This window comes from Melopsittacus undulatus, chromosome 3 (genome assembly GCF_012275295.1).
Source record: "Melopsittacus undulatus isolate bMelUnd1 chromosome 3, bMelUnd1.mat.Z, whole genome shotgun sequence".
NCBI classification, from domain to species: domain Eukaryota; kingdom Metazoa; phylum Chordata; class Aves; order Psittaciformes; family Psittaculidae; genus Melopsittacus; species Melopsittacus undulatus.
Window position 1 is genome coordinate 2010162 of NC_047529.1, and position 27888 is coordinate 2038049.

The 27888-nt window shown below is 41.6% G+C and overlaps 1 protein-coding gene across 1 annotated transcript in view; it reads right to left on the minus strand.

Moving 5' to 3' along the window:
• The window catches only part of CCDC88A (coiled-coil domain containing 88A), an 81860-nt gene extending 60367 nt beyond the window's left edge, over window positions 1–21493 (minus strand). The window contains exons 1-3 of the mRNA XM_005144011.3: window positions 21410–21493; window positions 21195–21295; window positions 315–423 (exon numbers count right to left, since the gene is read on the minus strand). Of these exons, the coding sequence (XP_005144068.2) occupies window positions 315–423; window positions 21195–21295; window positions 21410–21472 (273 nt within the window). The 5' untranslated portion in view covers window positions 21473–21493. The remainder of the gene's footprint in view (window positions 1–314; window positions 424–21194; window positions 21296–21409) is intronic.
• Window positions 21494–27888: the final 6395 nt, after the last annotated feature.

Here is a 27888-nt window from a genome sequence, read left to right on the forward strand (position 1 = left end):
TGTACATGAGATGACTAAAAGGCACAAAACTTGCTTCAACTCAAAAATACCAACCAATACTGCTTAATGTACTATATGAGTATTTAAACATGCAGAATATCTAATATATAAACAGATCATCAGCACTCACATCCAAGTGTTTCCAGACTACTACTATAGCTGCAAATTAACCATGACAAAAAACGTGACCAGATATATAAACCACCCATGAAGTATCTCAAACTATTAATCTTATTTTTGTTGTTAGGCATAACTATAAAAGAATACTCAAAAACAATTCCAGGCAAAGCACAATACAAGAAACAACTACTGACCTGATAGTAAGTTTTTATTTGTTTCACCAAAATAGACAGGTTTTGAATCCTTAGTGATGCATCATTGTTTACTTTCTTGTTTATCCTCTGATTAGGAGACTTTGGATTACTGGAAAAAGAAAGAAAGAATAAATTAAACACACTGAACATTAATCTCTAATGCACTCTGCATAAAACAAATGATACAGTTAATGTGCCAGCATAACAGCTTCTTGTCTTCGGCACCATGCCTCTTTTTTCCCCCTCCACAAGTAAAAGAGGAGCCGTAGAAGTGACTGCCAAAGGCAGAAAGAAACAACTCAATAACTTGAAACATGTGTCTCTGATAGAGCTACTCAGCTTAGCACCCTTTTTGGCTATTAGCACAGTATGTAATTGGGAGCACCCATCACAATTACAGGAGAATGAATAGGAGAAGAAAGTTTTTGTGGCTCTGGCTCTGCACTTCTCCCTGACAGAATACAGAAAGCAGAACACAGCTGTAATCTAAATATCCCAGCACACACACTGCAGACATCAGGAATCATTCTCACTGATGCAGACAATTACCAATAACAGAATTCAGTCTGGCTACATTATCGAATGTCTATATACTGGAAAGCTGTATGATGCTATTTAACTATCATGAGGCACAAAGCCAGAATGTAACTTTCAGAACAATGAGCAATATGAAATCCATCATGCCAGCACACACTAAATTATGTTAGTTATTTACAGCTCAGTGTAATCTGTCAACAAAGGCATTATTAATTGTAGTTACTGTCACGTATTCTCACATACTACCAGATTTCCCCCTGGTTTATCTTGGCTTCAAAGAGGAAATCAATCCCTTTTTCCTTCACAAAGCAGAAAGGATCTGAGGAAATGCAGATGAGTCACCCTTTTTCAATACCTCATAACATACCAAGTTGTTAGTCACATACAAGACAGGATGACAACCACCCGTGATTTTTCAGGGAAAACAATGCAGAATCAGTGCAGCTCTTCCACAACACCCTGTACAGAACTCAAGTTACGGTCAGTGTGAAGCATCTTAACTTTTACAAAGACAATTAATACAGTTGCCCAGCACAACTTTGGATATTTAATGATATTATGGCATTGTTTAATGACATTACTGTCAGATAAGTGTGCAGCTGGCTGGGACACTACACTCAAACTACTAACTTCTCACTGTCACACTGGAGGTTCCTGCAGGGGTGTGTGTCTGCTGGGTCTGGTTTCAGTCAACCCTGTCATTAATGATTTAGACAATGCAATACAGAACATGCTTACCAGAACTGCCACTGGCAAAAATGGGGAGGAATAAAAAACACACATAAGACTTCAAAGAATATTATGGCAGCTGAGAATGACCTCGATAAAGCACAAAAGTGGTGTGACAGCAGTATAGTAGAATTCAATAACAACGCATACAGGAAAGGGACTATATTTAGGAATCAAATGCAGAAAGAGGAGTAACTTGTTAGAATACAAAAATTACCTGAATATTATAGTGGACACAACTAAATACTAAGGCAAGAGAACTTAAATTGCCAAAAACCCCTAATTCTTCAATTTTTTAGTTCAAGTATTGCTTAAAGAGAAGTACCTTAAGAGGGTCTACAAGAAACCTGGAAAGGAGCTTGGGACAAGGGCCTGTAGGGACAGGACAAGTGGAATGGCTTGAACCTGCCAGAACTGGCAGAGACTGGGATGAGCTCTGAGGCAGAAGCTGTTCCCTGGGAGGGTGCTGAGGTGCTGGCACAGGGTGCCCAGAGAAGCTGTGGCTGCCCCATCCCTGGCAGTGTCAAGGCCAGGTTGGACACAGGGGCTTGGAGCAGCTGCTCCAGTGGAAGGGGTCCCTGCCCGTGGCAGGGGTTGGAGCTGGAGGAGCTGTAAGGTCCCTTCCAACTCAAACCAGCCTGGGGTTCTATGCATGGTACAAATTATATTTCAGTTACTAGAGAGTCACACTCCAGGGAAGGTCTGCATTTGTACCTGTTCCACAGGTGAATCATCTGGGTTCTAAGCAGCATGCAAAGGTTCATCACAGCCTTTCCCCAGTCATCTGGGTGCACTGTATTACCAGGTTACACACAGGTCCATATGCCCCTGGAGAGCAGGATCTGCCTATTGAACAGCACATCTAGAACACGGTGCATTTATTCCCACAGAGTTCCTCAGAAAGAGATTGAATGGAGCAGGTTACAGATCAGCATGAGCTGTCTTGGCAGAACACCCAGAACCTGCAACCTGAACACCAGATGCTATTGATGCACACAAGCTGAAGGCTGTGCAGAGAACACCAGAAGGATGTACACTGTACAGAACATATCTAAGGAAACTACATGTAAGCAGCCTACATCATCAATACATGCGTGATTCATATGCTTCTATACAGATACTCAACTGTAACGTGTAAGTGTAAACCACCTGCTTCCCAAACTGAGCTATTCACACTACTCCACTGAACTTCGCAGCATTATGATTTACTCTGATGCAATTTATCACTTTGTTTGGTAGTTTCATATGTAAACATTTAACAACATTTACATTTAAGTTACCTACACAAACTTTAATTTGCCTTTTACAGCTTTTTTTGGTTGTAGCATGTTAGACATTTAGGGAGATATATCTATGTTCTTCAGTTTACTGCCATCAGAATTTCCTGGTTTGTAACCATGGACACAAATAACATAGGAAAAATAATGCTGGGAAAGGAAGTCAGATCATATATAAAACACACCTCCAACACAATCACTTTTAGAAGAAATCAGTAAGCTTAGCATCTTTTTTCTTATATGTATTAATATAAATCTAGGAAAATTAGGACACGGATTCTTGAATGGGTAATTGCTTCATTCCTAATGTTCATCCCCCACCTTCCTAAAAATGCCATAAACAAAGTACATTTTGGAATACATTAGCCCAAACTATGTGACTAAGATGTCACCTTGGATTTATTAATTCAGCCAACCTGCAGCTGCAAACAGGACTCAATGGGCTAACAATGATTATGCTTTGGAGATGTGTAGAACTGAGCTCCTTTCCAAACTGAATTCATTCAAATTGGTTAAAATCAGAATAGAAAATCCAGGACAAATCCTGCTGCCCTGCTGGCATACAGAGATCAGCTGAAGTCCCCTAGTTCGTATCTCCAAATGGCCGATTTGGGCCCTTAATCTTCATCTTTAATCTTAATGACCATCAGATTATCGCCAGGCTTTTTCATCATCTTCAGCAGCATTCCCAGAGCCATGTATTTCAGATGGCTCTCCCTTTAGAGCACGCACAACAGAGGGCACTGGAGTTTCCTGGATACTGTAATTGCTCTTATTTCAGTATCAACACAAAAATTAGTGTGCAACCACAAGAATTCAAAACACAAATGTCATAAAAGCTCAGGCTTTCTACTTCCTCATTTCAAAAGCTTTACTAGAAAATTTAGATCTTGGAAGAACAAAAACTTTATCATTTGCATAGCACTATGGCTTCATAATGAGTATATAAACATACCACTATGTTGAGCCACAACAACCCCATGCAACACTCCAGGACTGCAGAAACGTGCCTGGAAAGCTGCCCATGGAAAAGGACCAGGGGGTGCTGACCGATGGAGCTGAACATGAGCAGCTTGTGCCCAAGCAGCCAGGAAGCCACCAGTATCCTGGCCTGGATCAGCACCAGTGTGGCACCAGTGCCAGGGCAGTGATTGTGCCCATGCACTGGGCACTGGTGAGAACGCACCTCAAATCCTGTGTTCAGTTCCGGGTCCCTCACTAAACAGAGACCTTGAGGGGCTGGATGTGGCCAGAGAAGGGCAATGGAGCTGGAGCAGGGCCTGGAGCACAAGAGAGATGGGGAATGGCTGAGGGACCTGGGGGGTTCAGATGGAGAAGAGAAGGCTCAGGGGGGAACTGATGGCTCCCTCCAAGTGCCTGCAGGAGGATGGAGCCAGGAGGGGCTGGGCTCTGCTCCCAAGGAACAAGGGATGGGACAAGAGGAACCGGCCTCAAGCTGCACCAGGGCAGGTTTAGATGGAGCTGAGGAACAATTCCTGCCCCACAGGTTGCTCAGGCATTGGAACAGGCTGCCCAGGGCAGGGCTGCAGGCACCGGCCCTGCAAGGGTTCACAGCCCGTGGAGACGAGGCCTCAGTGCCATGGGCTAGGGGTGGCATTGGCAGTGCTGGAATGGTTGGACTTGATGGTCTGAAAGGTAGATATCCTTGTGGATTCTGTGATTCTATAAATCTTTACACATTTTTAATACAAACTGTTCATATACCAATAGTACAAATGGGAAATTAACATAGAAACATATTCCTGAACAGTGCCTAAGATATCGGTGTGGAGAAGGTAAAAAAGTGGCAGCTAGAGCCCAGGATTTCTTAGGACACAAATTCTTAGTTCCACATCTTTGGCACCACTGCCATCTTCATGGTCCTGTGAGAGACTGAACTGAAATCAGACCATCCACTGTCTCAAAAATGGGCATGAGAAGCCAAGATGGGACTCCACTGTCCATTGTCTGAGAAATGGATGGGAGGAGTTGAGATAAGACACCAGTGTCCATTGCCTGAGAGAAGGGTGTGAGGAACTGAAATGGGACTCCAACATCCATTGCCTGAGAGATGGGAGGGAGAAGTTAAGACTCTTTCATCCATTATCTCAAGGACTGGTGTGAGGAATTGCTACAGACATAGAATAGTTAGGATTGGAAAGGACCTCAAGATCATCTAGTTCCAACCCCCCTGCCATGGGCAGGGACACCTCACACTAAACCATAGCAGCTGAAGAACTGGCTGCAAGGCCAGTGAAACTGGTGCACCAGTGCAGTACACGACATAAAACAGAGGGATTCCCCCCAACTCATAGTAAAAGGGGGAAAAGGTAATCACCATTGGGACACCCACCTCTGACGATTACTATGGACCCTGGAGGAGTCCCATCACCAAGGACAACAATTATGGATCCCCAGGACACTGCTGGATCCATGGTGGTGACTCTCTCTCTCTCTGCAACCCAAATCCTTGCCTCATTTCTATCCTTTTTCCAGTCTGCCCTATCACTATCTCTTTTTTATAATGGTTTCCTTGTTTATAATAAGTCTTTTTGCAACAAACCAACTGATTGATTACAGTCCTTGACCTCACTTTTGTCTTAATTTCACTGTTGGGATCATAAATGAAACAGGTCTGACACTGGAGTTTTCTCCAGTTAGACACTGACAGTTCTGCAGGACAATATTTCACTATGGGGACTCGCACACACCAAAGGCAGAGCACATGAGCTTTGTGTATTATTTGATGTTACAAATATAAACCCTTGAAGTCAGATCAGGAACAGCAAGATGTCATCATACTTGTACCTGGATGTTGCTCCTGAACACCAGCATTTCCCCTCACAGTACAAGAGTAATTCACATCTCTCACATGTGAGCACTACAGATACAACGGAATCTGGGCACTTACAGAACACTTCAGTGGACCCTTGGCAACAACACCACTGCAAATCATTCTTATGATTCATCTTCTCCATCATAATCCTTAGAAAACCAACAGCATATTGATCAAGTCCACCAACTTATACACTGACAAAGATTATTAGAAAACCTGCTGATATGTATGAACTGCTGCTGAAAGTAAAGTAACATTCATTCATTTCCACCAATTCACCCCACGTATCACCCTCTTTCCATATATGTATTTTTTCTTACCTTGTGCATACCTGCATCTATCAAGACCAACTCACACTTGCTGACAAATTCCTTACACTTTATGAAAATTCCAGGTTTCCTTTTTGATAAAAGTTACACTGTTCTGGGTCAAAAGGATTCATTCCTGTTTCTCAGAACAGAAAGCATTCAACCTCTGTATTTTCTTTTTGGCATGAAGTGCAGGCAGCAGTTTACTGAGACTGAATTTTGCTGGGAAAATTTGGGCCACAGATGTGCTCTGGAACTGTATCTTTACCACTTGAAAAACCCCTCACAGGCCAGTTACATGATCCTGTGCTAGTGCAGACTATCACCAAGCAAAATCAGAATGTCAGCCCCAGGACAACCTGGTGCACAGAACTAATTGTATTTCTCCAAAAGATTACAATACCAGGTCCACCAGAAAACCAGACCTCAGAGTTCCCTTGACATTTCTCAACAGAACTTTAAAACAGACCATGATAACAGGAAGTTTAACCCCTTGCTTTTGAGAGCTAATAAAATTACAGTTACTTAAATATCAGTACTAACATTATTAATCTCTACCAATCATTTCTAATGTAGTTAAACATAACAGAGTGGTTTGGGTTGGAAAGGATCTTAAGATCATTCAGTTCCAACCCCCTACCACAGGCAGAGACACCTCACACCAGACCATATCGCCTGAGGCCCTAAACACTGCCAGCATTTACTTCTTTGGGCAACCTCTGCCAGTGCCTCAGCACCCTCACAGTAAGGAACTTCTTCCTTATATCTAATCTAAACTTCCCCTGTTTCAGTTTGAACCCATCACCCCTTATCCTGTCGCTACAGTCCCTCTCCAGCACCCTTGCAGCCCCCATTCAGACACTGGAAGCTGCTCTGAGGTCTCCACGCAGCTTCTCTTCTCCAGGCTGAACAGCCCAATGTTCTCACAGCCTGTCTTCATATGGGAAGTGCTCCAGCCCCTGATCATCCTCATAACAACATAACTCACTATAGCTATTGGGAAGTTTTATTTCCTTGATTTTGTCATTTTTGGTAAAAACTGTTGTCTTAGCTTGCTATGCTTCAACAAGGGGGGTTAATTGTCATTGCCACTGTCACTTAATACATGTGAGCAAGGACTAGGGTGATTTTTACTCAGAAAAAAACCTGCTTCTAACTTCTTGGAGTGATATCCTGCTCTCAACATCCTCCTATGCAAATACCTTTCCTTTACCTCTCTGCTGTGGTCATTTAAATCTTCCTAACCACATTATGTCATTCAGTGATTATACTTTATAAACACAGGATATTAATAAGCTCCCTACTAAAATGACCCACCTGTTGAAATGTAAACATCTAAAATAGAGACCACTTGATAGAAGAATCCTTCAGTGTTTGCATTTACCAGTGTTCCCTCATCTGCAGTCACTGATTTCTGGCTTTCAGATTATGTCTGAACTGTCAGTTTTGACTTGCAGAGTGCACTGAACAGCCAGACCAGACATGACAGATCACTTCTCACACCATGCACTGTTACCAAAAGAGCTGTGATTAGGTCCTTCAGCAGGAGATTTATTACTGTAAAAAGTAAACCCACCTTCATTCCCAATACAGATAACCAGGTCTCATTTCCTCTGAACCTCCAACTTTAAAGCTCAGTAGTCTCCTTAATCCACAAAACACCATTTTAAACTATCTTCAGTTAGTCAATACAGTTCATCTTCTTAAATATTGATGTCTTAACTCATTCCTCTCCCAGAGGAAATAACACAGCACAATGTTAGCTGCAAGTTTTTCATTATATGTTCTTTGTATAACTGTAATTCGTCAGTCTGGTCCAAGCCAGGAACAGACATACTAATTTTCTCACCAGGCATTTGAAATAACTAATCAAATCAGCCTGTTTTTTTCATACAGAAAGATAAAGTTCTAAACATTAGCCACCAGAACCTGTACTTTCAAGAGAGTGCATCTTTAAATCTGTTCACATTTTCTTGGCAACTAATTTACAACAGATTTTAATAAATTACTTGTATTATAGTGAATTATTTAATTTGTGTGACTAAGAAAATGTTGTAATAATTACATGTTTATTAATACCAAACCATTTTGCTCATTAGGTTACATTTGGTGCAATACCACTGAAATAAACTGGTAAGTGCTATTGGGAATAAGATGCAAATGAAATTCATTTGAAAAGAAATCAGGTCTAAAATAGACCTTGGTAAAAGACATCTTTAAAAAAGACTTTTTAAACAACATGAGATTGTAACAGCTACTGTGCTTGTTACACTGTAAATATTGTTAAGAAAAATACATACTCTGAACTGCTTTTATTAGGTGGAGATACTGAACTGCTTCAGCAGCAAATAGCCTGGCAAAATAGGGCAAATCTGTCCGGAAGTCAATAGGAAGCAGAGCAGTAAAAGATACCCTTAAGCAATTTTACATTTAAGAGCAACCTACTTATGACAAGATACATTAATTTCAATGCAATAAAACCAGACAGGAGCATCTATCCCAATAATGCATCAGTTTAAACTCCTGATTAGAGAACTTCAGTGATTTCGAAATCCTACCAGTTTCATGAGTTACAGATTGAGACCTCATATAATCAGGGATTAGGTGTCTTTAATTTTTCATTGACCAAAATCTATCAGAAATGGGAATCTGATAGCTTAATGGCTTCATGCTTAAATCTATGCAGACTGCAAACCAGTTGTGTCCTCTCCTGCCATCTGTTCCTTGATGGTGCTTCATGATTAACTCTAGTATTATAACGCACTCTAATTCTAAATATATCATTGTTTGAATGTATTTGCTCAATACAGTAAAATGCTGAAACAAGCACTTCGGAAGAAACCCTGCAAAAATGTACATCTCAAAGGGCAACATATTGACTGTTACTCTGTGTTTTAACTTACAGCAGCATAGCATTCACTTACACATAAGTGTTGCTTGCCTAATAAAGTTGCATTTTTTGCAAAGTTCCTTTAATTAGAATACTAAGGCTCATTCCTCCTCTCTGCCAAATACTTCAGTAATTACTGACACTGGCATTTTGGGATAGAATTCAAATGATAAAGCAGCATTTCCATTATTTACTATTAGCAGGAAAATAATAAACACATATAAAATGTGGTTTTCAGAGAAATTTAATACAGCAGCATCCTTTTACTGTGAAAGCTGAAGTCATATCAGGGCCTTCATTAGAGAATAACTGATAATCTTCCACTTTGCTTTAAACATTTGAAACAATATGAGACAAAGCAGGTAGTTGGCGCAATGAGTCTATTGGAAACACCTCTGCATGTGAGACAAAAAGGAGCACTGGCCTCTACCAGTGTAGTGCTGGATTAGTTTTAAACTCATCAATCACAGCCAAAGGGTCAGCCTGCAGGATTTACTGTATCAAAGCATGGGGTAGCTTCTGAAGTACAGTATTTCAGTGGTTGAACCTTCTGACCATGCATGTTCTAGAAAGGCTGGGACAAGATGGCATACTTCAAACTCCTCCTGCATCTATCAGTATGATCAATTGCTGCTGTTTCCATGCTAAATCTATCAAAAAGACAAAAAAAATTAAACTCCTTTGCTATACTTCCGGCACATGTTTGTCGGAATTCCTGTGTTGACAGAAATGGATTTAAATGGATGATTTCCCTAAGGACAGCAGGCCTGGGTAATAGCTGGACATGATCTCAAATGTCTTTTGAACTTAGTTGATTCTAAGGTCCTATGACACAGACTATCCATTCTTGAAGCATGTAGAGAAGTAACTCGACATATTCTTATCTGAAGAAGAGATGGCAATAAAGTCCCTCCACCTCTTAAGAGTATCATGCAAGACATGCAAGCCCAGAGGCTGCGATGTACTGATGATATTCACAGAATCCCAGCCTGGTTTGGGCTGGAAGGGTCCTTAAAGCTCCTCCAGCTCCAACCCCTGCCATGGGCACAGACCCCTTCCACTGGAGCAGCTGCTCCAAACCCGTGTCCAACCTGGCCTTGAGCACTGCCAGGGATGGGGCAGCCACAGCTTCTCTGGGCACCCTGTGCCAGCGCCTCAGCACCCTCACAGGGAACAGCTTCTGCCTAAGAGCTCATCTCATCTCAGGCAGGTTAAAGCCATTCCCTTTGTCCTGCCCCTACAGGCCCTTATGAATATTGAACATGATGGCCCAGTGATATCACACAGTGCACAAACGACTGATACAACTGGAGAGCCACAGTCTGACTTGCTGAAGACACGAAGGATATTATTTCTAGAGCTGCATAAGTGTTCAGTTCTGAATCTAGCTCAGCTGTTTTATCTACATGGGATCCAGTAAAAGGATGCTCTAATCCTAACTTACTAACCTCTCTTACTTGGCTTTTTAACAGGCCTTTATGATAATCTATCTTACTTGTAAAGTGACTGTAGTTCTACCCTTCCAACAACAGTGTTTGAGCAGCAATCAATGCAGATAAAATGGTCATGTAATTCTGCAGACACCTGCTTTAACACCTAAAGATACTACAAATGCATGATATCCTTCACCACAAAACAAGATGCCCATTACTATCTCCATTTAAGCACACTTTGCTAACTGCACTTAGCAAGGATTGACTGTATGTGCAGTTCAGCAGTTGGCAGCAACGGTTTTTTGTTTCAAGCTAATGTGAGTTTTAGGAAGTAGGTCTGACATCAAAAGCCATTTGGCCCTGGCACAAAACCCTGTTTGCCAGGATTATGTCCAGCATCATAAACTATCAGGAGGCTGAAGTGGTACAGTGTGAAAGACAAGGCAGACAACAAACTGGTATTTAAAGAAAAAGGAGGAGAAACCAAATATAAGTGGAACATAGGAAAGCATACAAAGCTAAAAGGACTCTTCTTCACAGAAGAAATACAGGAGGAAAATACTGAATTTACGTAAGATTAAGATGTGCTTAAATGATCTTAAGATGAGCTTAACATGTGCCCAGAGGAGGTCATGGAGATGCTGTGAGGGCTGGAGCAGCTCTGCTCTGGAGCCAGGCTGAGAGAGCTGGGCTGGTTCAGCCTGGAGAAGGCTTCTTAAGAAGAGACCTTAGCGCAGCTCCAGTGCCTAAAGGAGCTCTATGCGTATGTTAAAAAAAAACAACCCATGACCAAGTGGACTACAACAAATCAATTGGCTAGTGGGGATCACAGGGACCACTGCCAAGAACATATGAGTAAATACTGAGCATTATGAGACAGCTTTCCTACTCTCTGCCTTAGTTCTGCACCATCTGACCAGGCTGAACTACTCACAGGGTAGCTGCACAGTGCATAAGCTCTCTTGTTGGCACTCACAGCAGAGGAACTACCTAAATACTCATGGCTGAAGTGTGCTGGAATAACTGTATCTGAAGCAGTGCCACAAGCCTTTGTGCCAAGTAACCCTGCCTCTCCCTTCTCCATCAACATGGGCCTGCTGCACCTTGCACCTCAGGGCTGCTCTGACCAACGCTGCTCTGCTGGATGGTCCCACTGTCAGTGGTATTATCTGCAGGAAGAGAAATCCCCTCACATCTGTGCACTCCCAGGTTTACACCTGAATGTGCAAACAGCCAGACAAAACCATAGAATCAGCAGAGCTGGAAAAGAGCTTTAAGATCATGAAGTCCAACTTTTATCCCAGGACTGCCAAGTCCACCACTAAATCATGTCATTAAGGACCTCAGAGTATAGTACACTCAAGAGACTGGTGGCTGATCTTTAATGTATATCTCCCATGGTTTTAAAATAGAAGGAGAGCCCAGAACAGACCAGATTTTCTGTCACTTTTCCTTAATGGTAATAAGGAAGGTGCATGCAGGTGAGCAACATGTAGGAGAAAATAAAAGGAAATAAAACAGTTTACTTTGCATTTACTAAGCACACAGTTGTATCACTGAATTAACACCCCCCAAAAATCCATACCTTCCAAGCTTACAACAGCTGTCTTTATCATCGCAAAGCATGGAACAACTTTACTACTATTGTTTCAGCTTGACTAACAGATGTACTCTTTTTCCTGTCACATTATGTAAAAAAACCTCAAACAAACCTTTCTGCCAAAGACTGAAAATGGTGAATCACTACCAACTGCACTGAGTAACTTGGGTGAGCTCGCTGCAACTCTCAATGAGAACATGGAGCAGGCTCTGCTTCACAGAGAGGTAAACTGGCCACCACCAAGCCAAAAAAATGTCAGTAATGGAAAGGAAAATCTATAGAATCATAGAACCCCAGCCTGGTTTGGAAGGGACCTTAAGCTCCTCCAGTTCCAACCTCCAGCAATGGGTAGGGACACCTTCCACTAGGGCAGGATGCTCCAAGCCCACTCCAACCAGGCCTTGAACATCATCAGGGATGGAACATTTACAACTTCCCTGGGCAACCCATTCCAGTGCCTCACAACCCTCACAGTAAAGAACTTCTTCCTTACATCTAACCTGAACTTCCCCTGCTTCAGTTTGAATCCATGACCCCTTGTCCTGTCACTGCAGTCCCTGATGAAGAGTCCCTCTCCAACATCCTTATAGGCCCCCTTCAGAAGATGGACATACCACAGAAAAAAAGAAAGTACTGAGGACAAGGAATACTGAAGTTTTGTACAGTTTCACTGTGTGCTATTTTCCCTCTGAGGATCAACAATTTTTACTTTTGAAGTGAGTTAAAGTTTTAAGATCTATTTAATCCAATTCTATTTAACAGAGTAAGTGAAAACTAGTTGATTTCCTGCTTAATACCTCATGAAACAGGCCATTAAAACACTGCAAACATTTACACACCCAATAATCCCATGACAGAAAGATTAGACTTACACAAGTAAGCACTCTCCAATCTGGATCACAAGATGCACTATGACTTGATACCAAACAGCAGAAGGCATTAAAGTGAGAAAATGTTTTTACAATCTACCTTAAAAAGAACATTCTGCAAACATGCAGGTTAAGTGGTTTGGAAGAAACATCAGAAAGAGTTATAAAAGAAGCAGAATAGGGCCAGAAAGTTGTCATCACAGATAGGGAGCAGCAAGCAGAACAGAAGAGAAGCAAAAAAAACACTTACTGCCCTCAGCAAATGACATTTGTGGAGCTAAGGTGCGAAGTTATTTCAAATATTAATATAAAGGAAAATAACTTATGTAGAATTTAAGACATATTTATGCATATATTTTTTCTCTCCTACCTGAATTTCCAATACCACAACACTATGTACTCTGCTTTATTTTATAATCATACATTATCAAGTTAAATACTTCAGGTTAGAACACAAATCTAGACTTTTCTTATGAAGGACAATAACTCTCCTGTAAGTAAGCTAATAACAATATACATCTTCATCTTTTCCTGTAGCAGTTTTTCAGCTGCTGACAGATCTGAGCCTTTGCCCAGATTATTCCAGAGAAAGAGACAAATCCATATGCAAGGCTCCTGGAGAGATGGGGACTGCCAAAGAAAATAAGTTACATTTCTTCTAAAAATCTCATCCATGTGAGCAACTTAATTGCTTCAGCACACCAACTAAAATGCCTTGCAGATTCTGCATGCACATCAATGCATGCACAATCTCCTACTGATTTATATATAAACACAGATTTACCAGAAGGACCTTACCCCTGTTGACTATGCAAAGCTACAAGGTAAGCATACATATAAACTCTTAAAGGATTAATATTAATATTCTGGCTAAGATGCAACCCAGCACTTTGAAAATATGACATTTCTCTACGTTCTATCGTACATCAACTAGTATCTGTATTCTGCTTTTGTCTGGCATACACAGTACTCTCAATGCACAAGTATATTCTCACATTGCCAGGAAATTACACCTGACATTTTCTCCTCAAGGGCTGATTTAACAAAATAAAAATACAAACAAAAACTAAAGCAAATATTTCACTGCACCTTATAATCAGATAAAATCCTGTAATAAACCCAAGTAGACTCTATCTGCTACCACTACAGGAATGGAAGCAAGTTTTCAAGTGTATCAAAATGTGCAATACATTCAGAGTCACTCAACAGACAGAAATACAATACTAGCTGTTGACAAGTTCAGCCCTTACTATTTTCAAATCCAAACATACAATGTAAGGTTATTATTGTCATTTCTTTAGGGGAAGCCAATGGAAAACACACCAACAGTTTGGGTCAAGCAGTAGTCTTGCTTTGATTCACTGCCTTAACATACATTAGTTCAATGAAACAAATGGGGGCATTGTTTAAGTACTGCTTACTAGCAACTGCCCAAGAGGCCATCTCTCTTTGGAGCATCTTAAGGCTGAGATACAGGACTCTAAACCAAAGCAAACACACAAATAGAGACTCCTGCACAGTTATTACCATATAATCTCCAACCACTGAGGTCATGTGCTCTAACAAAACAGCATTTTGAAAACAGTCTTGATCTCTAAATAATTACTGCATAGGGAAAAGTGGTACAGTGTGAAAGACAAGGCAGGCAACAAACTGGTATTTAAAGAAAAAGGAGGAGGAACCAAATATAAGTGGAACATATGAAAGAATACAAAGCTGAAAGGATTCTTCTTCACAGAAGAAATACAGGAGGAAAATACTGAATTTACACAAGATTAAGATGTGCTTAAATGATCTTAAGATGAGCTTAAGATGTGCCAAGAGGAGGTCATGGAGATGCTGCAAGGGCTGCAGCAGCTCTGCTCTAGAGACAGGCTGAGAGAGCTGGGCTGGTTCAGCCTGGACAAGAGAAGGCTTCTTAAGGAGAGGCCTTAGAGCAGCTCCAGTGCCTAAAGGGGCTCCAGGAAAGCCGGAAAGTGGCTTTGGACAAGGGCCTGTAGGGACAGGACAAGTGGAATGGTTTGAACCTGCCAGAACAGGTGTGGTGTAGAGACCCCCAAACCAGTCATTATATTTGAAGAAACACAGCCTTGCCAGTGGAAGATGCAAGCTGATCAGCACAGGTAAAACATTTGTAGCTAATCCAAAATTCTGGAATTTACTGCTATACAACAAAGAAACACAGCAACACTGTAAGGTGGCTCAAAGCATCTCAGCCACCTGGGCAAACTGGCCTTTCTGGTACAAACAGTAGAGCAAAAGCAGCTGTGTTTTGCGTTTTCTTACAACACAGGGAGCCAGGACAACCACAGCACAGAAGCAGAGGCAGGTAAAGAGCAAAGTCAGCTCCACAAACAGAAATATCACAGCCAGCCATAACTGGAACTAGAAAGCTCAACCAGCCTGAACACTGGGAGCTGCAAAGGGCAAATGATGCTTAGATGAACCACTCAGCCATCACACCTGAACTACTACAGTAGCACACAACACAGCCACTAGTGTCAAACAGGGATATGTCTTCCTCTGGCTCAACATCACACTCATGTTCCCCACATGCTCCTCTGACTTCAGTTAAACCCAACTCAATCTTGTATAACAACAGCTCTATTTAGTAGTGCTGCACTGTGTTCTCTGGCTGTACCTCCTCCATTATTCTGCCCAGGCATCTCTGCTGTGTAGTCTCCAATGCAGCATCCCTGTGTCTCTACAAGCAAAACAGCCCTGAGCTACCCAGGAGATGGTGTGTCAGCACGCTCTTACCTTTATGACAGTGAAACACATAATACATAGCCTAGAAAGCTCTCAGTAGGTTCATTTCATTATTCTACAGCATGTAGAATATGAATGAAATGCAAAATAAACTGAAAATAAAACCGTAAAACCATAATGAATATGTTGTTCCCTTGCCAGAATATTTTCCTTGATGAAACAAGTTAGTTTGATTTTAGATCTTTCAACCAAGACTGCTATTTTTGGAGCAGGCAGGCAGACTCAAGGGAGCACCTCTGTAGGTATTAGGAAACATTTCTGTAACTCAGCTTTTATTCCCTGAACACAGCTACTGCTACTAGCCTGGACTAAGGATGGGATAAGTAGTACACTACCAAAAGAAACAAGGAGACAGAGTGAAAGATACATACTCAAGGTAGCACATGCAGAAGAGAGAAAAAAGTGGATGTATACATGCAGAGAAAGATTATTTGCTTCCCGATCTTCAAAATACTGCAGGAAACAAAAGTGAACTACAGAACAGTTTACTAAATCAGAGCAGACAGGATGAAGGAAAGCAGACACCAACTGTAGAAAAAATATAAAAGCATAAAAAGCCCTAGTCAAACTTCAGGCATAAGCAAAGAGCAAATACTTTAAGCATTCCACATTCAAGCCACACTTCCCTTTAGCCATGAAAACCCCAAGCACCTCAGAAGTACAGGTATCTGCCTATGTTCGCTTCATTTGCCCAATTCAAAGCTCACTGCAAAATTAATCATTACACCTTAAGAACTACCCTTTCCTTTTTTGTAATCAAAAGGTTCTAATTCCAGCAATCTTGACCATGGTGCACATTCTGCTGGATACATATTACAAGAAAAATGAATGTTTTAAATCCAGCTTTCCTTAAGAAAAATGTAGGCTCTACAGCTGCAGAACCACTCTTAGGAGCAAGAACTCTCATCAGCTACTACAGTGACATCTACCTTCCTTATGTAGAAGCCTGACAGAGCACATCTGAAAAGTGTGAATCAAATCCATTTGCCTCAAGAAGGTGAGAAAGGTACAGACTTCATAATATTTGACTCTTCTTTAAAGTACAAGCTACTATTTTACTGCCAAACTCAATTTCATTTTCTCAAAACCTTTTTTCCACCTGAAGCTGCCTCTTGCTAGTTGGTCTTCTCACAGAAGAGTTAACTGGGTTGGAGTGCATGTTCCTGAAGCCTTCCACACAGGCAGGCAGCTGGCTCAAGCACTAGAGATGAAGTCCAGTTTTCAGGGAAAGATATAGGCAAGCCAGAAGTATGGGCTGGCAAGCTCAATTGCTTGGAAAAAAGCATACAACTAAAGACTTAAGAGCTCAGAATAGGACTCAGTGAAGCACTCTACACATTCTAGGCACACACCACCAGAGTGATGGAAGGAGAGTCAGCCAGTCCACCTGGAAAATTCTATGGATGTGAAAGGCTGGCATGTGGATCCAGCCAGTCAAAAACAAGGGGAGAACAGCAAAGGGGAGAAAAACAGAACAATAAAATACTTAATCCTTTGAAGCAGTTCTCTGCATGTCTGGATGCAACTGATATGGATAATGTTCATTAATATAGTCAACACAAGTCAAGAACATAACACTGTGATGAAAACAGACAGGTTCTCCAGACAGTGGATTAAATGAATCTCTGTTTCAGAGTTTGGTCCTATACTGGTTCTGCACATGGTATTTGTCCAATAGTTCAAACAGATCCATTTCCACAAATACATTATTTCCATAATAAAATAAAACCTTTAAAATTAAAATACAGTTTCAAGCCTTTGTTACTTGAACAAAAATTAATGGTGGTGCTAAGTGTAATGAAAGTCTCAATCTCTTAATTCCCTGCAGCTGTCTAAGGAGCCAGTAAGACTCTTGTCAGTTCGGTAAGCACAGTTTGTACTACAAGACTTTCAGCATTTCTTAGATAATCCTGTTATTATAAGAATCAGAAATGAAGATTAAAAACACTCAGAAAATGAGTGTTTCTGTAAGAAACCTCCATCTTTCTGGATCAGAAGAGTATATAAGCAGTGCAATACTAAGGCTAAAATAAATGAGGCGTTGCTAGTCAGGTTCTGGAAAAACATCTCTAAGACAACTAAGTATTATTTTACTGTAATTGCACCAAGATGTGCAACAGGTGACTAAATCCGTTAAAATACTGTTTCATTTCTTTTACTCAAGTATATGAGCACTTCATAACATTAGAAGCATTATGATACAGAGGTATAGTAAAGGTACGAAGTATTCTTGGTATGTTCCTCCACCTCCCTGCCGTGGCAGAACACCACTGCAGTGATCTCTTGAGTTCTGATTTATTTCCAAGAAGCATGACCTCCGTCTGTATCAAAGAACACAAAGATAAAGGCTCAGATTCAGAAAGACAGATGGGTTTCTATCCAGAGGTATCAGATACTGACTGATCCCAGCAGAAGGTAAGTAACCGAATACTTTTGTAGAACTGGACCTAAATTTAAACAGGAAATGAGAGACATTCTCTCAAGTTAGGAGCTGGTGTTTTAACACTGGAACTCTCCTTAATTAAAAATGAAATGAAATCATAACAATAAAATTGGCCTGTGGCATCTCCATCAAAGAAAGAGCTCTTCAGATGTACACAGAATCTGTGTAATTTTCACATGTACTAAAATGTCCAAAAACTCAAAAGCAAAAGACATAAAAAGAATTCAATGAATTATTCTCTCTCATGTGAGGTACTAATAAACTCAATGCTGATAAAACCCAACCCTCTCAGTACCATTATCCCCCAACTATTCCAACGCTGACATCTGTTTCCTCTGTCTAAATCACTACAATTGATGAAAATAGATTTGGTCTAGACAAGCACAAGGAGAAATAAATGCCATACTAACACTCACTTGTAGCTGATGGAGGGCAGGATTAACTCTTTTTTAACTGAACAAAAAGCCTTCTCCAAGTAACAAAGCCACTTTTCCTGACTGTGTAACTGTTTATAAACCGTGCCTAATCCAATATTAGCACTCACTTTTATGGTCAGAGAATTTGTTTTTTCAACATTTGGCAAAAATAAAGTATGAAAGTATATATAAAGCAGGACCACAGCACCTCTAACAGACTCCACCTGCTCTTGCTTTTAAGGGCCTTTGAAGCATCTCATGCTGCAAAAAGCTTTACAACCATAGGAAATTATCTACATCACCACCATATCACAAAGTCCTTAGCTGACAGGTATGCACCAGCTGTATTTCCACACCAGAACAACCTTAATATCTCAAAACTGGTGCAAATAGTAAGCACTACATAACACAAGCCAAGTAAGAAAAGCAACTTCTAGTGGTACTTTCCACATATTTCTACAAATGGCACTCCTGATGACTTCTGCATGAACATTTCCCTATAGCTTCTAAGAGACCCATAGCTCCCAACCACAGAACTCAAATTCATGTGAATCAAGTCAGTGAGGGCTTAAAAGAAAAATTACCCAAAACATAATATTCTGTAGCAAAATATTTTGCTTTTGCTGTCACATGATACAAATTTTTCTGCCCCATCTTCTCAACATACAGCTGTTAAGACTGAAAGGGAAAGAGAGAAATACTAATAAATTGGGAAAATACTGAAAATAAGTTATAAGGATGAATAGTTGGAGATGCATCTTTGAAATGCTTTTGCAAATGAAGACATGTGTTCAATAGGTGGCTACTCAAAGTGAACAGGACTGGAAGCTAACACAGATTTCCACAGTGACTTCACCAGAGATGGAATCAGCCTGCAAAATGTGAAACATTTTTTCCCCTCTTTCAAGCCTGGCAAAAAACCCAAAACAAACTAAACCCCTCCAAAATAGAACTGAAGTTTCCAGAACTGCACTCTTACACAGTAGCCAACCATAACACATTTCAGTCCCCCAAAAAGGTATTTTCAATGAAATACACCTTCCAGTATAGGTATTTATTTGTAAAATTAACTTCATTTATACCACACCTCTAGTTTAAGGCAGGTTTTAAGTGTTCTGATTACCAAGCTATTTTATTTTACATCTCCTGGGCATGTTTTTTTAATACATACACAACCAACTCCTAAGTTAACTACAGTAATCATGGTATGGGATGAAGAAAGCACAAAGTCAAAGCCAAATTCAAGGCACTCTGGCTTAAGCATGGGAATGTTCCCTCTCTGCAGCTTTCCATTTTACATACACCTATCCCACGTAAGTATCAGATATCAATTTATACTCTGAAGTGTTCAAAAAGTTTAATTTCAAGGCTATATTCTTCACAACCACCTTGATCCAGTTCCAAATCCACCTTCCAAACATTTTAATCAGATACAAGCTCTATAAGTTCAATGCATGGTCACCATTGAGAAAGCTACTTCATTTAGATGTAGTCCAAGAAAACAAATACATAAAATAAAAACAGCACACTTCAGTGAATGTATCACTTCAAATTCTTATTAAAATATGCTAGAAATACACTCAGGATGTTTTTTTTCTTCCAAAAAGTTCAATTCCACAAAGTTTTCCATGTTTCTCAATATTACATGAGCAAACACTTGGAATTTTAGCTGCACAAAAGTAGGTGACAAAAGCAAATGCTGATTTCACAAGGATGCAAATTCAAACTTGAATGTGGTAATGTGTGGATCTTTCTACATAGACAAGTTGTACAAGCTGAATACCAACAGCAAAAACCTTTAAAGTACTAAATATGAGTCAAACCTGCAAACAGAGTAAAAGGATGCCCATCACTGAGCAGTGTTGCTGAGGAACAGCTGTCAACACAAGCTGCCCACACACCACAGTATCTCTCCAGCCATTCATAAACCTATACTTTTTCATACCTATACAAACAAAGACTGTATTTCTCTGTAAAAACTTAAAATGCTCCCCAAAAAAGGTATGGAGAATATTTTTCCACTACTAACACTTTTATGATTAGATCACTAGGCACTTGACAAAAGCGTTACTCTCCAGCATTACAGTAGTGGGCAACATTCCAGTCACAACTACGATGAACAAAAAGTCACTATAAAGAAATGTTCCTAACAATCAGAGTTTTGAATAAACAGTTTATAAAACCATGTAAAAATGTTTCTTTACTGGTTCACAGACAGAAAACAGTCTATAGAGTCAATTAAAACATCAGTTTTACTGCACAACTATCTACTCTGATTTAGAGCTGTAAAAAAATACAGAAGGAGTTGAAGGACAGTCCGTTTGCTCAGTAAACAACATTATGTGACTTGCATATGATCCTTAAGTAGCATGTCACATGAACCAAGACATGTATTAGAATCTTATTAGCAAGCAAATGTATTCAGAATTTTGTTTACAAGCATGACTTATAGCAGAATGAACCTTTATGCTTCCCCACTGGAAAGCTGGGAAACTATTTACAGTCATCCAGTTTTCCAGTAAGTTCTGCATATCGTGATTCAGCCTGTGTTACACTATACATCCTGCAAATACACCCCTCGGACAGCAAACTGCGAAGGGTATCTGCCATGCCTCCAAGTCTCCTCTTAACTAATCATGTTACTACATCAAGTATAAAAGACAGAAATTCACAAAGATGAATGGGGGGGGAAAGATTTTTCATATTAAATAAAACCACACAAGAGAAAGAAGAGCAGAAAAATGAACCCAAGGCACAACTCGCACACACTTACATTTGCAGCATGACTTCGTTCAGAAACACGCCATCCACCAGCGCCACATATTCCTCCAGGTTGGTCCCATTTCCTCCAGCTAACGGTCCAAACGTCTTAACCTAAAACACAACCATCACCACCGTGACACTAACTCCACCTTGGTCTACACAGCAAGGCGTTTATCATCACACAATGCGCACATAAATGAGTTAAGGTGTGAGATGAATGCTTACCCAGGTGACAAGAGGGCTAGACATGAACTGCTCCAAGAGGGGTGTGAATATCTCGTTCTCCATCTTACAAGGAAACGGTTAACATCAATGTAGCTCCTCTGATGCAAAAAACCTGAAGTCCTTTGCTGTAGCAACTCTGAACTGCTCCGAGGATTTAGCTGGAGGAACCGAACCCCATTTTTACCAAGCAATTCAACAGCAACAAAAAGTCAGGGCGCTGGCAACTGGGATTTATCTTCTTCGTGCAAGAAAAAAGGCATCTGAAAGTCCATCTACGCGTATTTCAGCTTTTCCATTGATGTCTCTCCCTTCCTACATACCGAAGGGGTAGAAGGACGGAAGGAAAGAAAAGAGGGAGGCTGCCTAGCTACTGGGATTCTGCATCAGACAAAAAAAAGGAAGGAAGAAAAATCTGCTTCAGCAGCGGCAGCTCCTCAGAAAGGAAGGAGAAATTCCACTCAAACTCCGCAGGCTCATCCTGCCCCTTCCCCACACACAAAAATCCAGAGGAATGGAGGCAATGAGGGGCAGAGACCCCCAGCTCAGCTCCTGCACACGAGAGAGCCCCTCCGCTCCCCTCCCCGCAGTGGCACGGCAGCCACAGAGGGGGAACCAGCCCTCGGCAGGGATGAGAGGCTATTTTAACGCAGTTCCCTTTTCTAGCCCCTTCCCTTTTCCACCAAACGATACAGCAGCAGGACCGGCACACGCCGCCTCGCCCCACAACCTCGCCCTTCCCCCTCGCTGGCCGCTCCCCTCGGCCTCCGGAGCCCCCCGACCCCCTTCCCCAGCCCTAAACCCCTTGTCCACCTCTTCACCTACCCCACTCCCCCCACCCCTCCTCAGCCTTCCTCCGCACCAGCCCCGCTTCCCACTCCCTGCTCCCAGATAACGGCCACCTCTCCTCAGCCAGCCCGGCTGCGCCGCATCACTCCCTCCCCTGCCTCCCTCCCTCCCTCTCTGACGGGCGGCTCCAGCGCACGGATCCCTCCGCCCCGCTCTGTGTGTGCGGTACCCGCGGATCCCTCCGCCGGACCCGGTCCCTTCCTCTCTCCCTCTCCTCGGGGGCGGGGCCAAAGGGGGGGGGGGGGGGCTGCGGGGCGCGTGCGCGGCGCGCTGCGGCGGAGCGCGCGCCCAACGGCCGCGCTGCGTGAGGGGAGGGGGGAGCTGAGGCGGGAGAGCGGCTGAGGCGGCTTCGGCCCTAAGAGGAGGATGAGGAGGGAGGATGAGGAGGAAGGAGGAGCACCGGGGGCCTGGCACACGCAGGTCTGCCCCTGGGGTGAGGGGGATGCTGTTGGAGTCGCCTTTAAGGGAAAAAATGAGGTGTCCGTGAGGAAAAACGGGTTGTGTGGGAAGAAAAAGGGGAGGGGGGAGGCTCCCATTGGAGTCGCTGACGCCCTTGAAGGGTAAAATGGGGGATGCGTCGCACGGCTTGGGAAGCAGGACAGGTTTGGTCCTGAGGTGAAAGGCAGGCACACCCGCCTGCGTTGTGGAGGGAGTGAGAGGCAAGGGGCAGACCTGGTTGCTGGAAGGCGAATGATGACAGCAATTTGCTCGCCTAAGCTATTGTCCTTAAGCTGTCTCTTGCTACTTGTGTTTCACGTCTTTGCATTACCATACCGGACCGTGTCTGCTCAATAGATCATGTAGCTTATTCACAAAGCGTCTTGCAAAAGCTCAGAGTAAACCCGGCTTCTTTCCCGTGTAGGACAAATTAAACTGCAACAGTGTTTGACCAAATACCTTCAGTTTTATACGCACAGCTTAACAAAAAGCCCAAACCACCAGTACTAAACAGTGCAGTGCAACTGACTGAAATGAAGTATTTTGGAGACCACCACGGTAATAGATAACACGCGATTAAGCTTTTTAACCCAAATACTGGGTATAGTATTAATCCTAATGGTCCAAGAGTAGGAAAAAATATCCAATCATGACCTTTTCCCCATATGTGGAGCTGAAGAGAATGTTTAAGTAAAACATCAGGGAAATACATTATGGGCTTTGAATTACTAGTATGTAACATTTAAGAGTTGTATAAATGACTTTGTCTTAATTCACACAATTAACACATTTGCAGCAAAAGTCATGTCCTTCCTTCCCAATCCAGATCTTTAGAGTGACCCCAGGTCCTCCTGTGAAACAAAAGAACTAAGAGGAAAAGTCTTCAGCCTTGGATCTGAATAAGAATCTGGTGATCCATGGGTGAAATAATTCTCAATCAACTACTAACCCCTGAAGGCAACTACAAAAGCATGTTTGTAAGAGCCTGACTAACCAACCACTGAGCTCCCTGGGTCTGGCAACAGTACATAACATGCAATGGTGCATGCAACACTGCGGAACTTCCCTGCCTCATCAGTTTGTTTCTTGTGGGCTCTGATTAGGCAGTAATGGCTTTGGGATAAAGCAGTTTCTAGGAATTAAGAATCTGGGTAGCAGAAGTTGATAACCCACACAGTAGTCACATGCTAATAAACTGGTTCATGAGTTATAGAATCATAGAATAGTTGGGGTTGGAAAGGACCTTAGGATCATCCAGTTCCAACCCACCATCATGGGCAGGGACACCTCACGCTAAACCATGTCACCCAACCTGGCCTTGAACACTGCCAGTGATAGAGCATTCACTGCCTCCCTGGGCAATCCAATTTCAGTGCCTCACCACACTTACAGTAAAGAATTCCTTCCTTATATCCAGTCTAAACTTCCCCTGTTTCAGTTTGAACCCATTACCCCTTGTCCTGTCACTATAGTCCCTAATGAAGAGTCCATCCCCAGTTCTTGAAAAACATCCTGAAATTCTATAACATTGAGATAAAGATTTGATTAAACAATTTAGATGTTTTCACTTCCATCCACACCACCTGTTTTTGCATGTGTTCTCAGCATTGCTGTTGGCCACTGTTCCTGCAGAAAGACTGTATTTTAGATAAATACCGCACATCCTTATGAAATACATTATGTGCTGGTTTATCTAAGATGATTGAAAGTTCCTTATTCAAACTGGAGATCAGTACAAGAGATTTCAGAAAAGGTATCCAGAAACAGCCATGACAGTTTTATTTTCAGTTTTGGTTTGATTGTTTGGGTTTGGGGTTTTTTTTAGACTAAGAGACCTTGACACCTGTGAAGAAGCTTTATGGTTTCTGTAGCTCACACTTGTCAAACTGAGTGTAAGAATACTTCCCTCATTTTCAGGTATATGCAGACATCAGAATGAGTTGCTGAAAGGGAAGTTACTTGCAATGTAGTAATAGAAGAAATTGGACAATCTAGAGATTGTTCAGTTGCCTTTAGTGGTCATCATATAGGCACCAGCAGGATACCTGTACAGACTAGGGACGTTGTTGGCACCAGCCTCGACCAGTTGTGGGTCTTCTGGGCCAGCTCACTCATGCTCAGCAGCAGAGCAATGCAAACTAGTTGTTTAACGTGCAGCCAGCTAAGAGAAGCACTGAGGCTTGCTATAGGACAGGAAGCTCCCTACCTCTGATTCCTGAGCCTTAGACATCCCCTGAAGTAAATTAAAAGGTAGAAAAATTTATCTTTGGCTTTTTTTTCTGATCCCAAACTGAATGTGGAAGGCTTCAATTTTTAGCATAGCTGATGGGATTCTTCTGGAGTACTGATCCAACTAAAACTTAAACATCACAACTCTACTCCCACGTGGCAGAGCAACACCACTATAACCTGTAGATTGCGATAGATTTGGCTGCATTGCTTTAGCACTTTCAGCTGGGAGGACTCTTAAAAGCAAGTTTGATGCTACCCTTACAGATGGTAAATTCAGACACTGTTACTACAATTCAGTCCCTGCTGAGGAAGTTGGCTCCTTGAGTGAACTGACCCAGAACTAGAGAAGCCTGACAGCAGGTGCTTGTGTCACAGAGTGTGAGCTGACTGAAATCCTCCTCCCTCCACTCCTTCACCCCTGGGGTGGAGCATCTGGGTTTAGTTTTAGTAGTTTTAACCATTCTAGGAACATGTATTTGGGAATATTTTGGAACCAAAACATTATCCTATTTAAAATCTGGAAAAAGGTACAGAGAACAGTCCTGTTCTTTCACATGTCCACTCTAGAATGGATTATTTAATGCAGCCAGTATTTAATACAGTGTGTGGCCAACTACTGCTGAAAGAACAGATTCAGACATTAACCTTGTTATCTGAAGTGTAGTATTTGTTCTTCTACAGATAAAGCATCCCCATCTCATTTCTATAGCATCTCCTTTGGTACCACAAAAATTGTACACAGAAGACACTGAAAACATAATCAATCTGTTCCTAGACTCTAGATCTGCAAATTACAGAATTACTTTATGGTCTCACTTTAACTTGTTTTCCTCATAGCATAATTTCCTGTGCCTCTTGTTGCAAACTAAAGATTGAATGATTAGGACACAAAATGATGCCTTAAGTGTGCAGACAGCAGAAAAGCATAATTGTGTACAGCCCCATTTACCTCAGAGTTTGTCGAAGGATTTCTGGTCAGCCCTGCCCACACTGAGCAAAGGGAGGGGACTGTTCTGGGAGGCGAGTGTAAACAATCTACCCAGTGTGCATCTGATGCAAAAAACAGTGGTTTTCTCTTCCTCTCCTACATATGAAAGGAAGGAGGTGACAGAGAGAAGGCTCCTGCTGCTGGTTTCGCCTGCGGATCTACAGTGCTGGGTTGCTGGGCCTTTGTCTGACGAAGCTTCAGAAGAGCAAAACAGGAACCAAGTGGGAATGCTTGGGGTCCACAGCAGCATTCTGGACGTTCAGTCAATATGAGAGTTCTCTGAATATGGGCTGACTCAACAGGGCAGTGGCTAGTGAAAACTGCAAGGTAACAACAGGGAATTGTCCTTGTCTTATGCTTGCTCCAGGAGAAACCTCTTTCTCTACCAAATCAGAAATAGATACAAAATGAAGAGTAAAGGCACTAAATGGTTGAGTCTTTTAAGAATGGCCAGGGATTTCCAAAAGTCCTACAAGTACAGTAGACTAAAAGTTACTTCTTGTCCCACAGGAGTGGAAAGATGGGGAAATCCCTCCATGGCATGAATAACAAGGAAATTCCACCAAAATTCTTGAAGATTTCTTCCCTGCTACTGAGTCTGCCCTGATGTGACCAAAATTCCCCATCGGCTTTTAAGGGAACTTTCTGAGCCAGAACTGTAAGTAATCTCAGTATTCTGAGTGAAAAATGAAGGACAAAACTGTTGGGGCTTGGGGAAAGTGGTTGTTTTCCATTTGAGGATTTTTACAGATCACAGCCATTTTAAAGTTATGTCAAATTATACCGATTAGCAAGAAATAAGTATTGAGATAGCAGACAAGGAGCATCCTGTGCTGATATCTGTAACCCAGAACAGTTCTCTGCATCAGCATCAGTGCAAATGCATCAGAATTTCCTGTCAGGCAGAATGTTAGTTGCACAAACAGGTATTTACCATTTCCAGCCATGCCTAGTTAGCATATACACATCAGTCTGATTTCTTTTTAGCCAGGTGGATATTGAATTTTCAACTGAATTATGATTAAAAGTATGATTTAGCACATTGACACAAACCCAGGGGTGGCTTCCAGTAATGATTTGTTGTTAAACAATGACTTGATTATAATAAGTTCAAACTTGAAGCAATTAACTATGTTTTTTGAGTACACTGTGTCTTAAGAGAAAGCAATGCAGTATATTGAGGGGGTAGAACTGTAACAGTAGATCCAGATCCTAACTCCTGCTGTATCACTGAATTGCACATACGCCAAGTCTTAATTTACTTGAAGAACTACTTGTGTACTTAAACTGTGAAACATTTGGTGAGAGTATTATATTTAATACTGCTATTCATCTGAAGAGGGAGGTGTTTGCAGCTTTTTGGTTTCTTTTCAATCAGTTGGACTGGCAGAATGTTACTGTGGCAAGTTACAGTAACATTCTGCAAGTCAGCTGATGTGATCAAAAATAAACAACAAGGAATTTATCTTCATTTTTAAATTTAATAGCCAATCCTAAGGCTTTCCATAGGCTTAGACTGCTAAGAGAATATCAGACAAACACTGCCTTACAAAAAAACTTAGTATTACAAACCAAATCTTTTTCCTGCTGTCTTGGTTTAGCCAAGAAAATGTTTATCTGTGCTTGACTTCCATCTGCAAACTACAAAACTGTCTAATAATAATAATGTTGCCTATGAACTCCCTTTGTTGTTTGCTGCATATGAAGAAAATATTGGGGTTTTCTTAAAAGCAAGTGTTAAGCATTACAACAAGACAGAGTTACTCAGGACAATAGCCTTGGTACTAACTCCTGTTGTGGCCAGTGGAGTGAGACTGAGCAGAAGCTCTTGCTGACATGCCTTCTGTCAAACAAGTTCCTGCCAGTACAAGTAGTCTTCCTTATAAACTGGGTCAAAAAGATGAATTATAGGGCACTCTATGTGTTTCCTCTGACAAGGAGTAACATGCAGCCCAGTGTGCTAATTGTTAGCTAT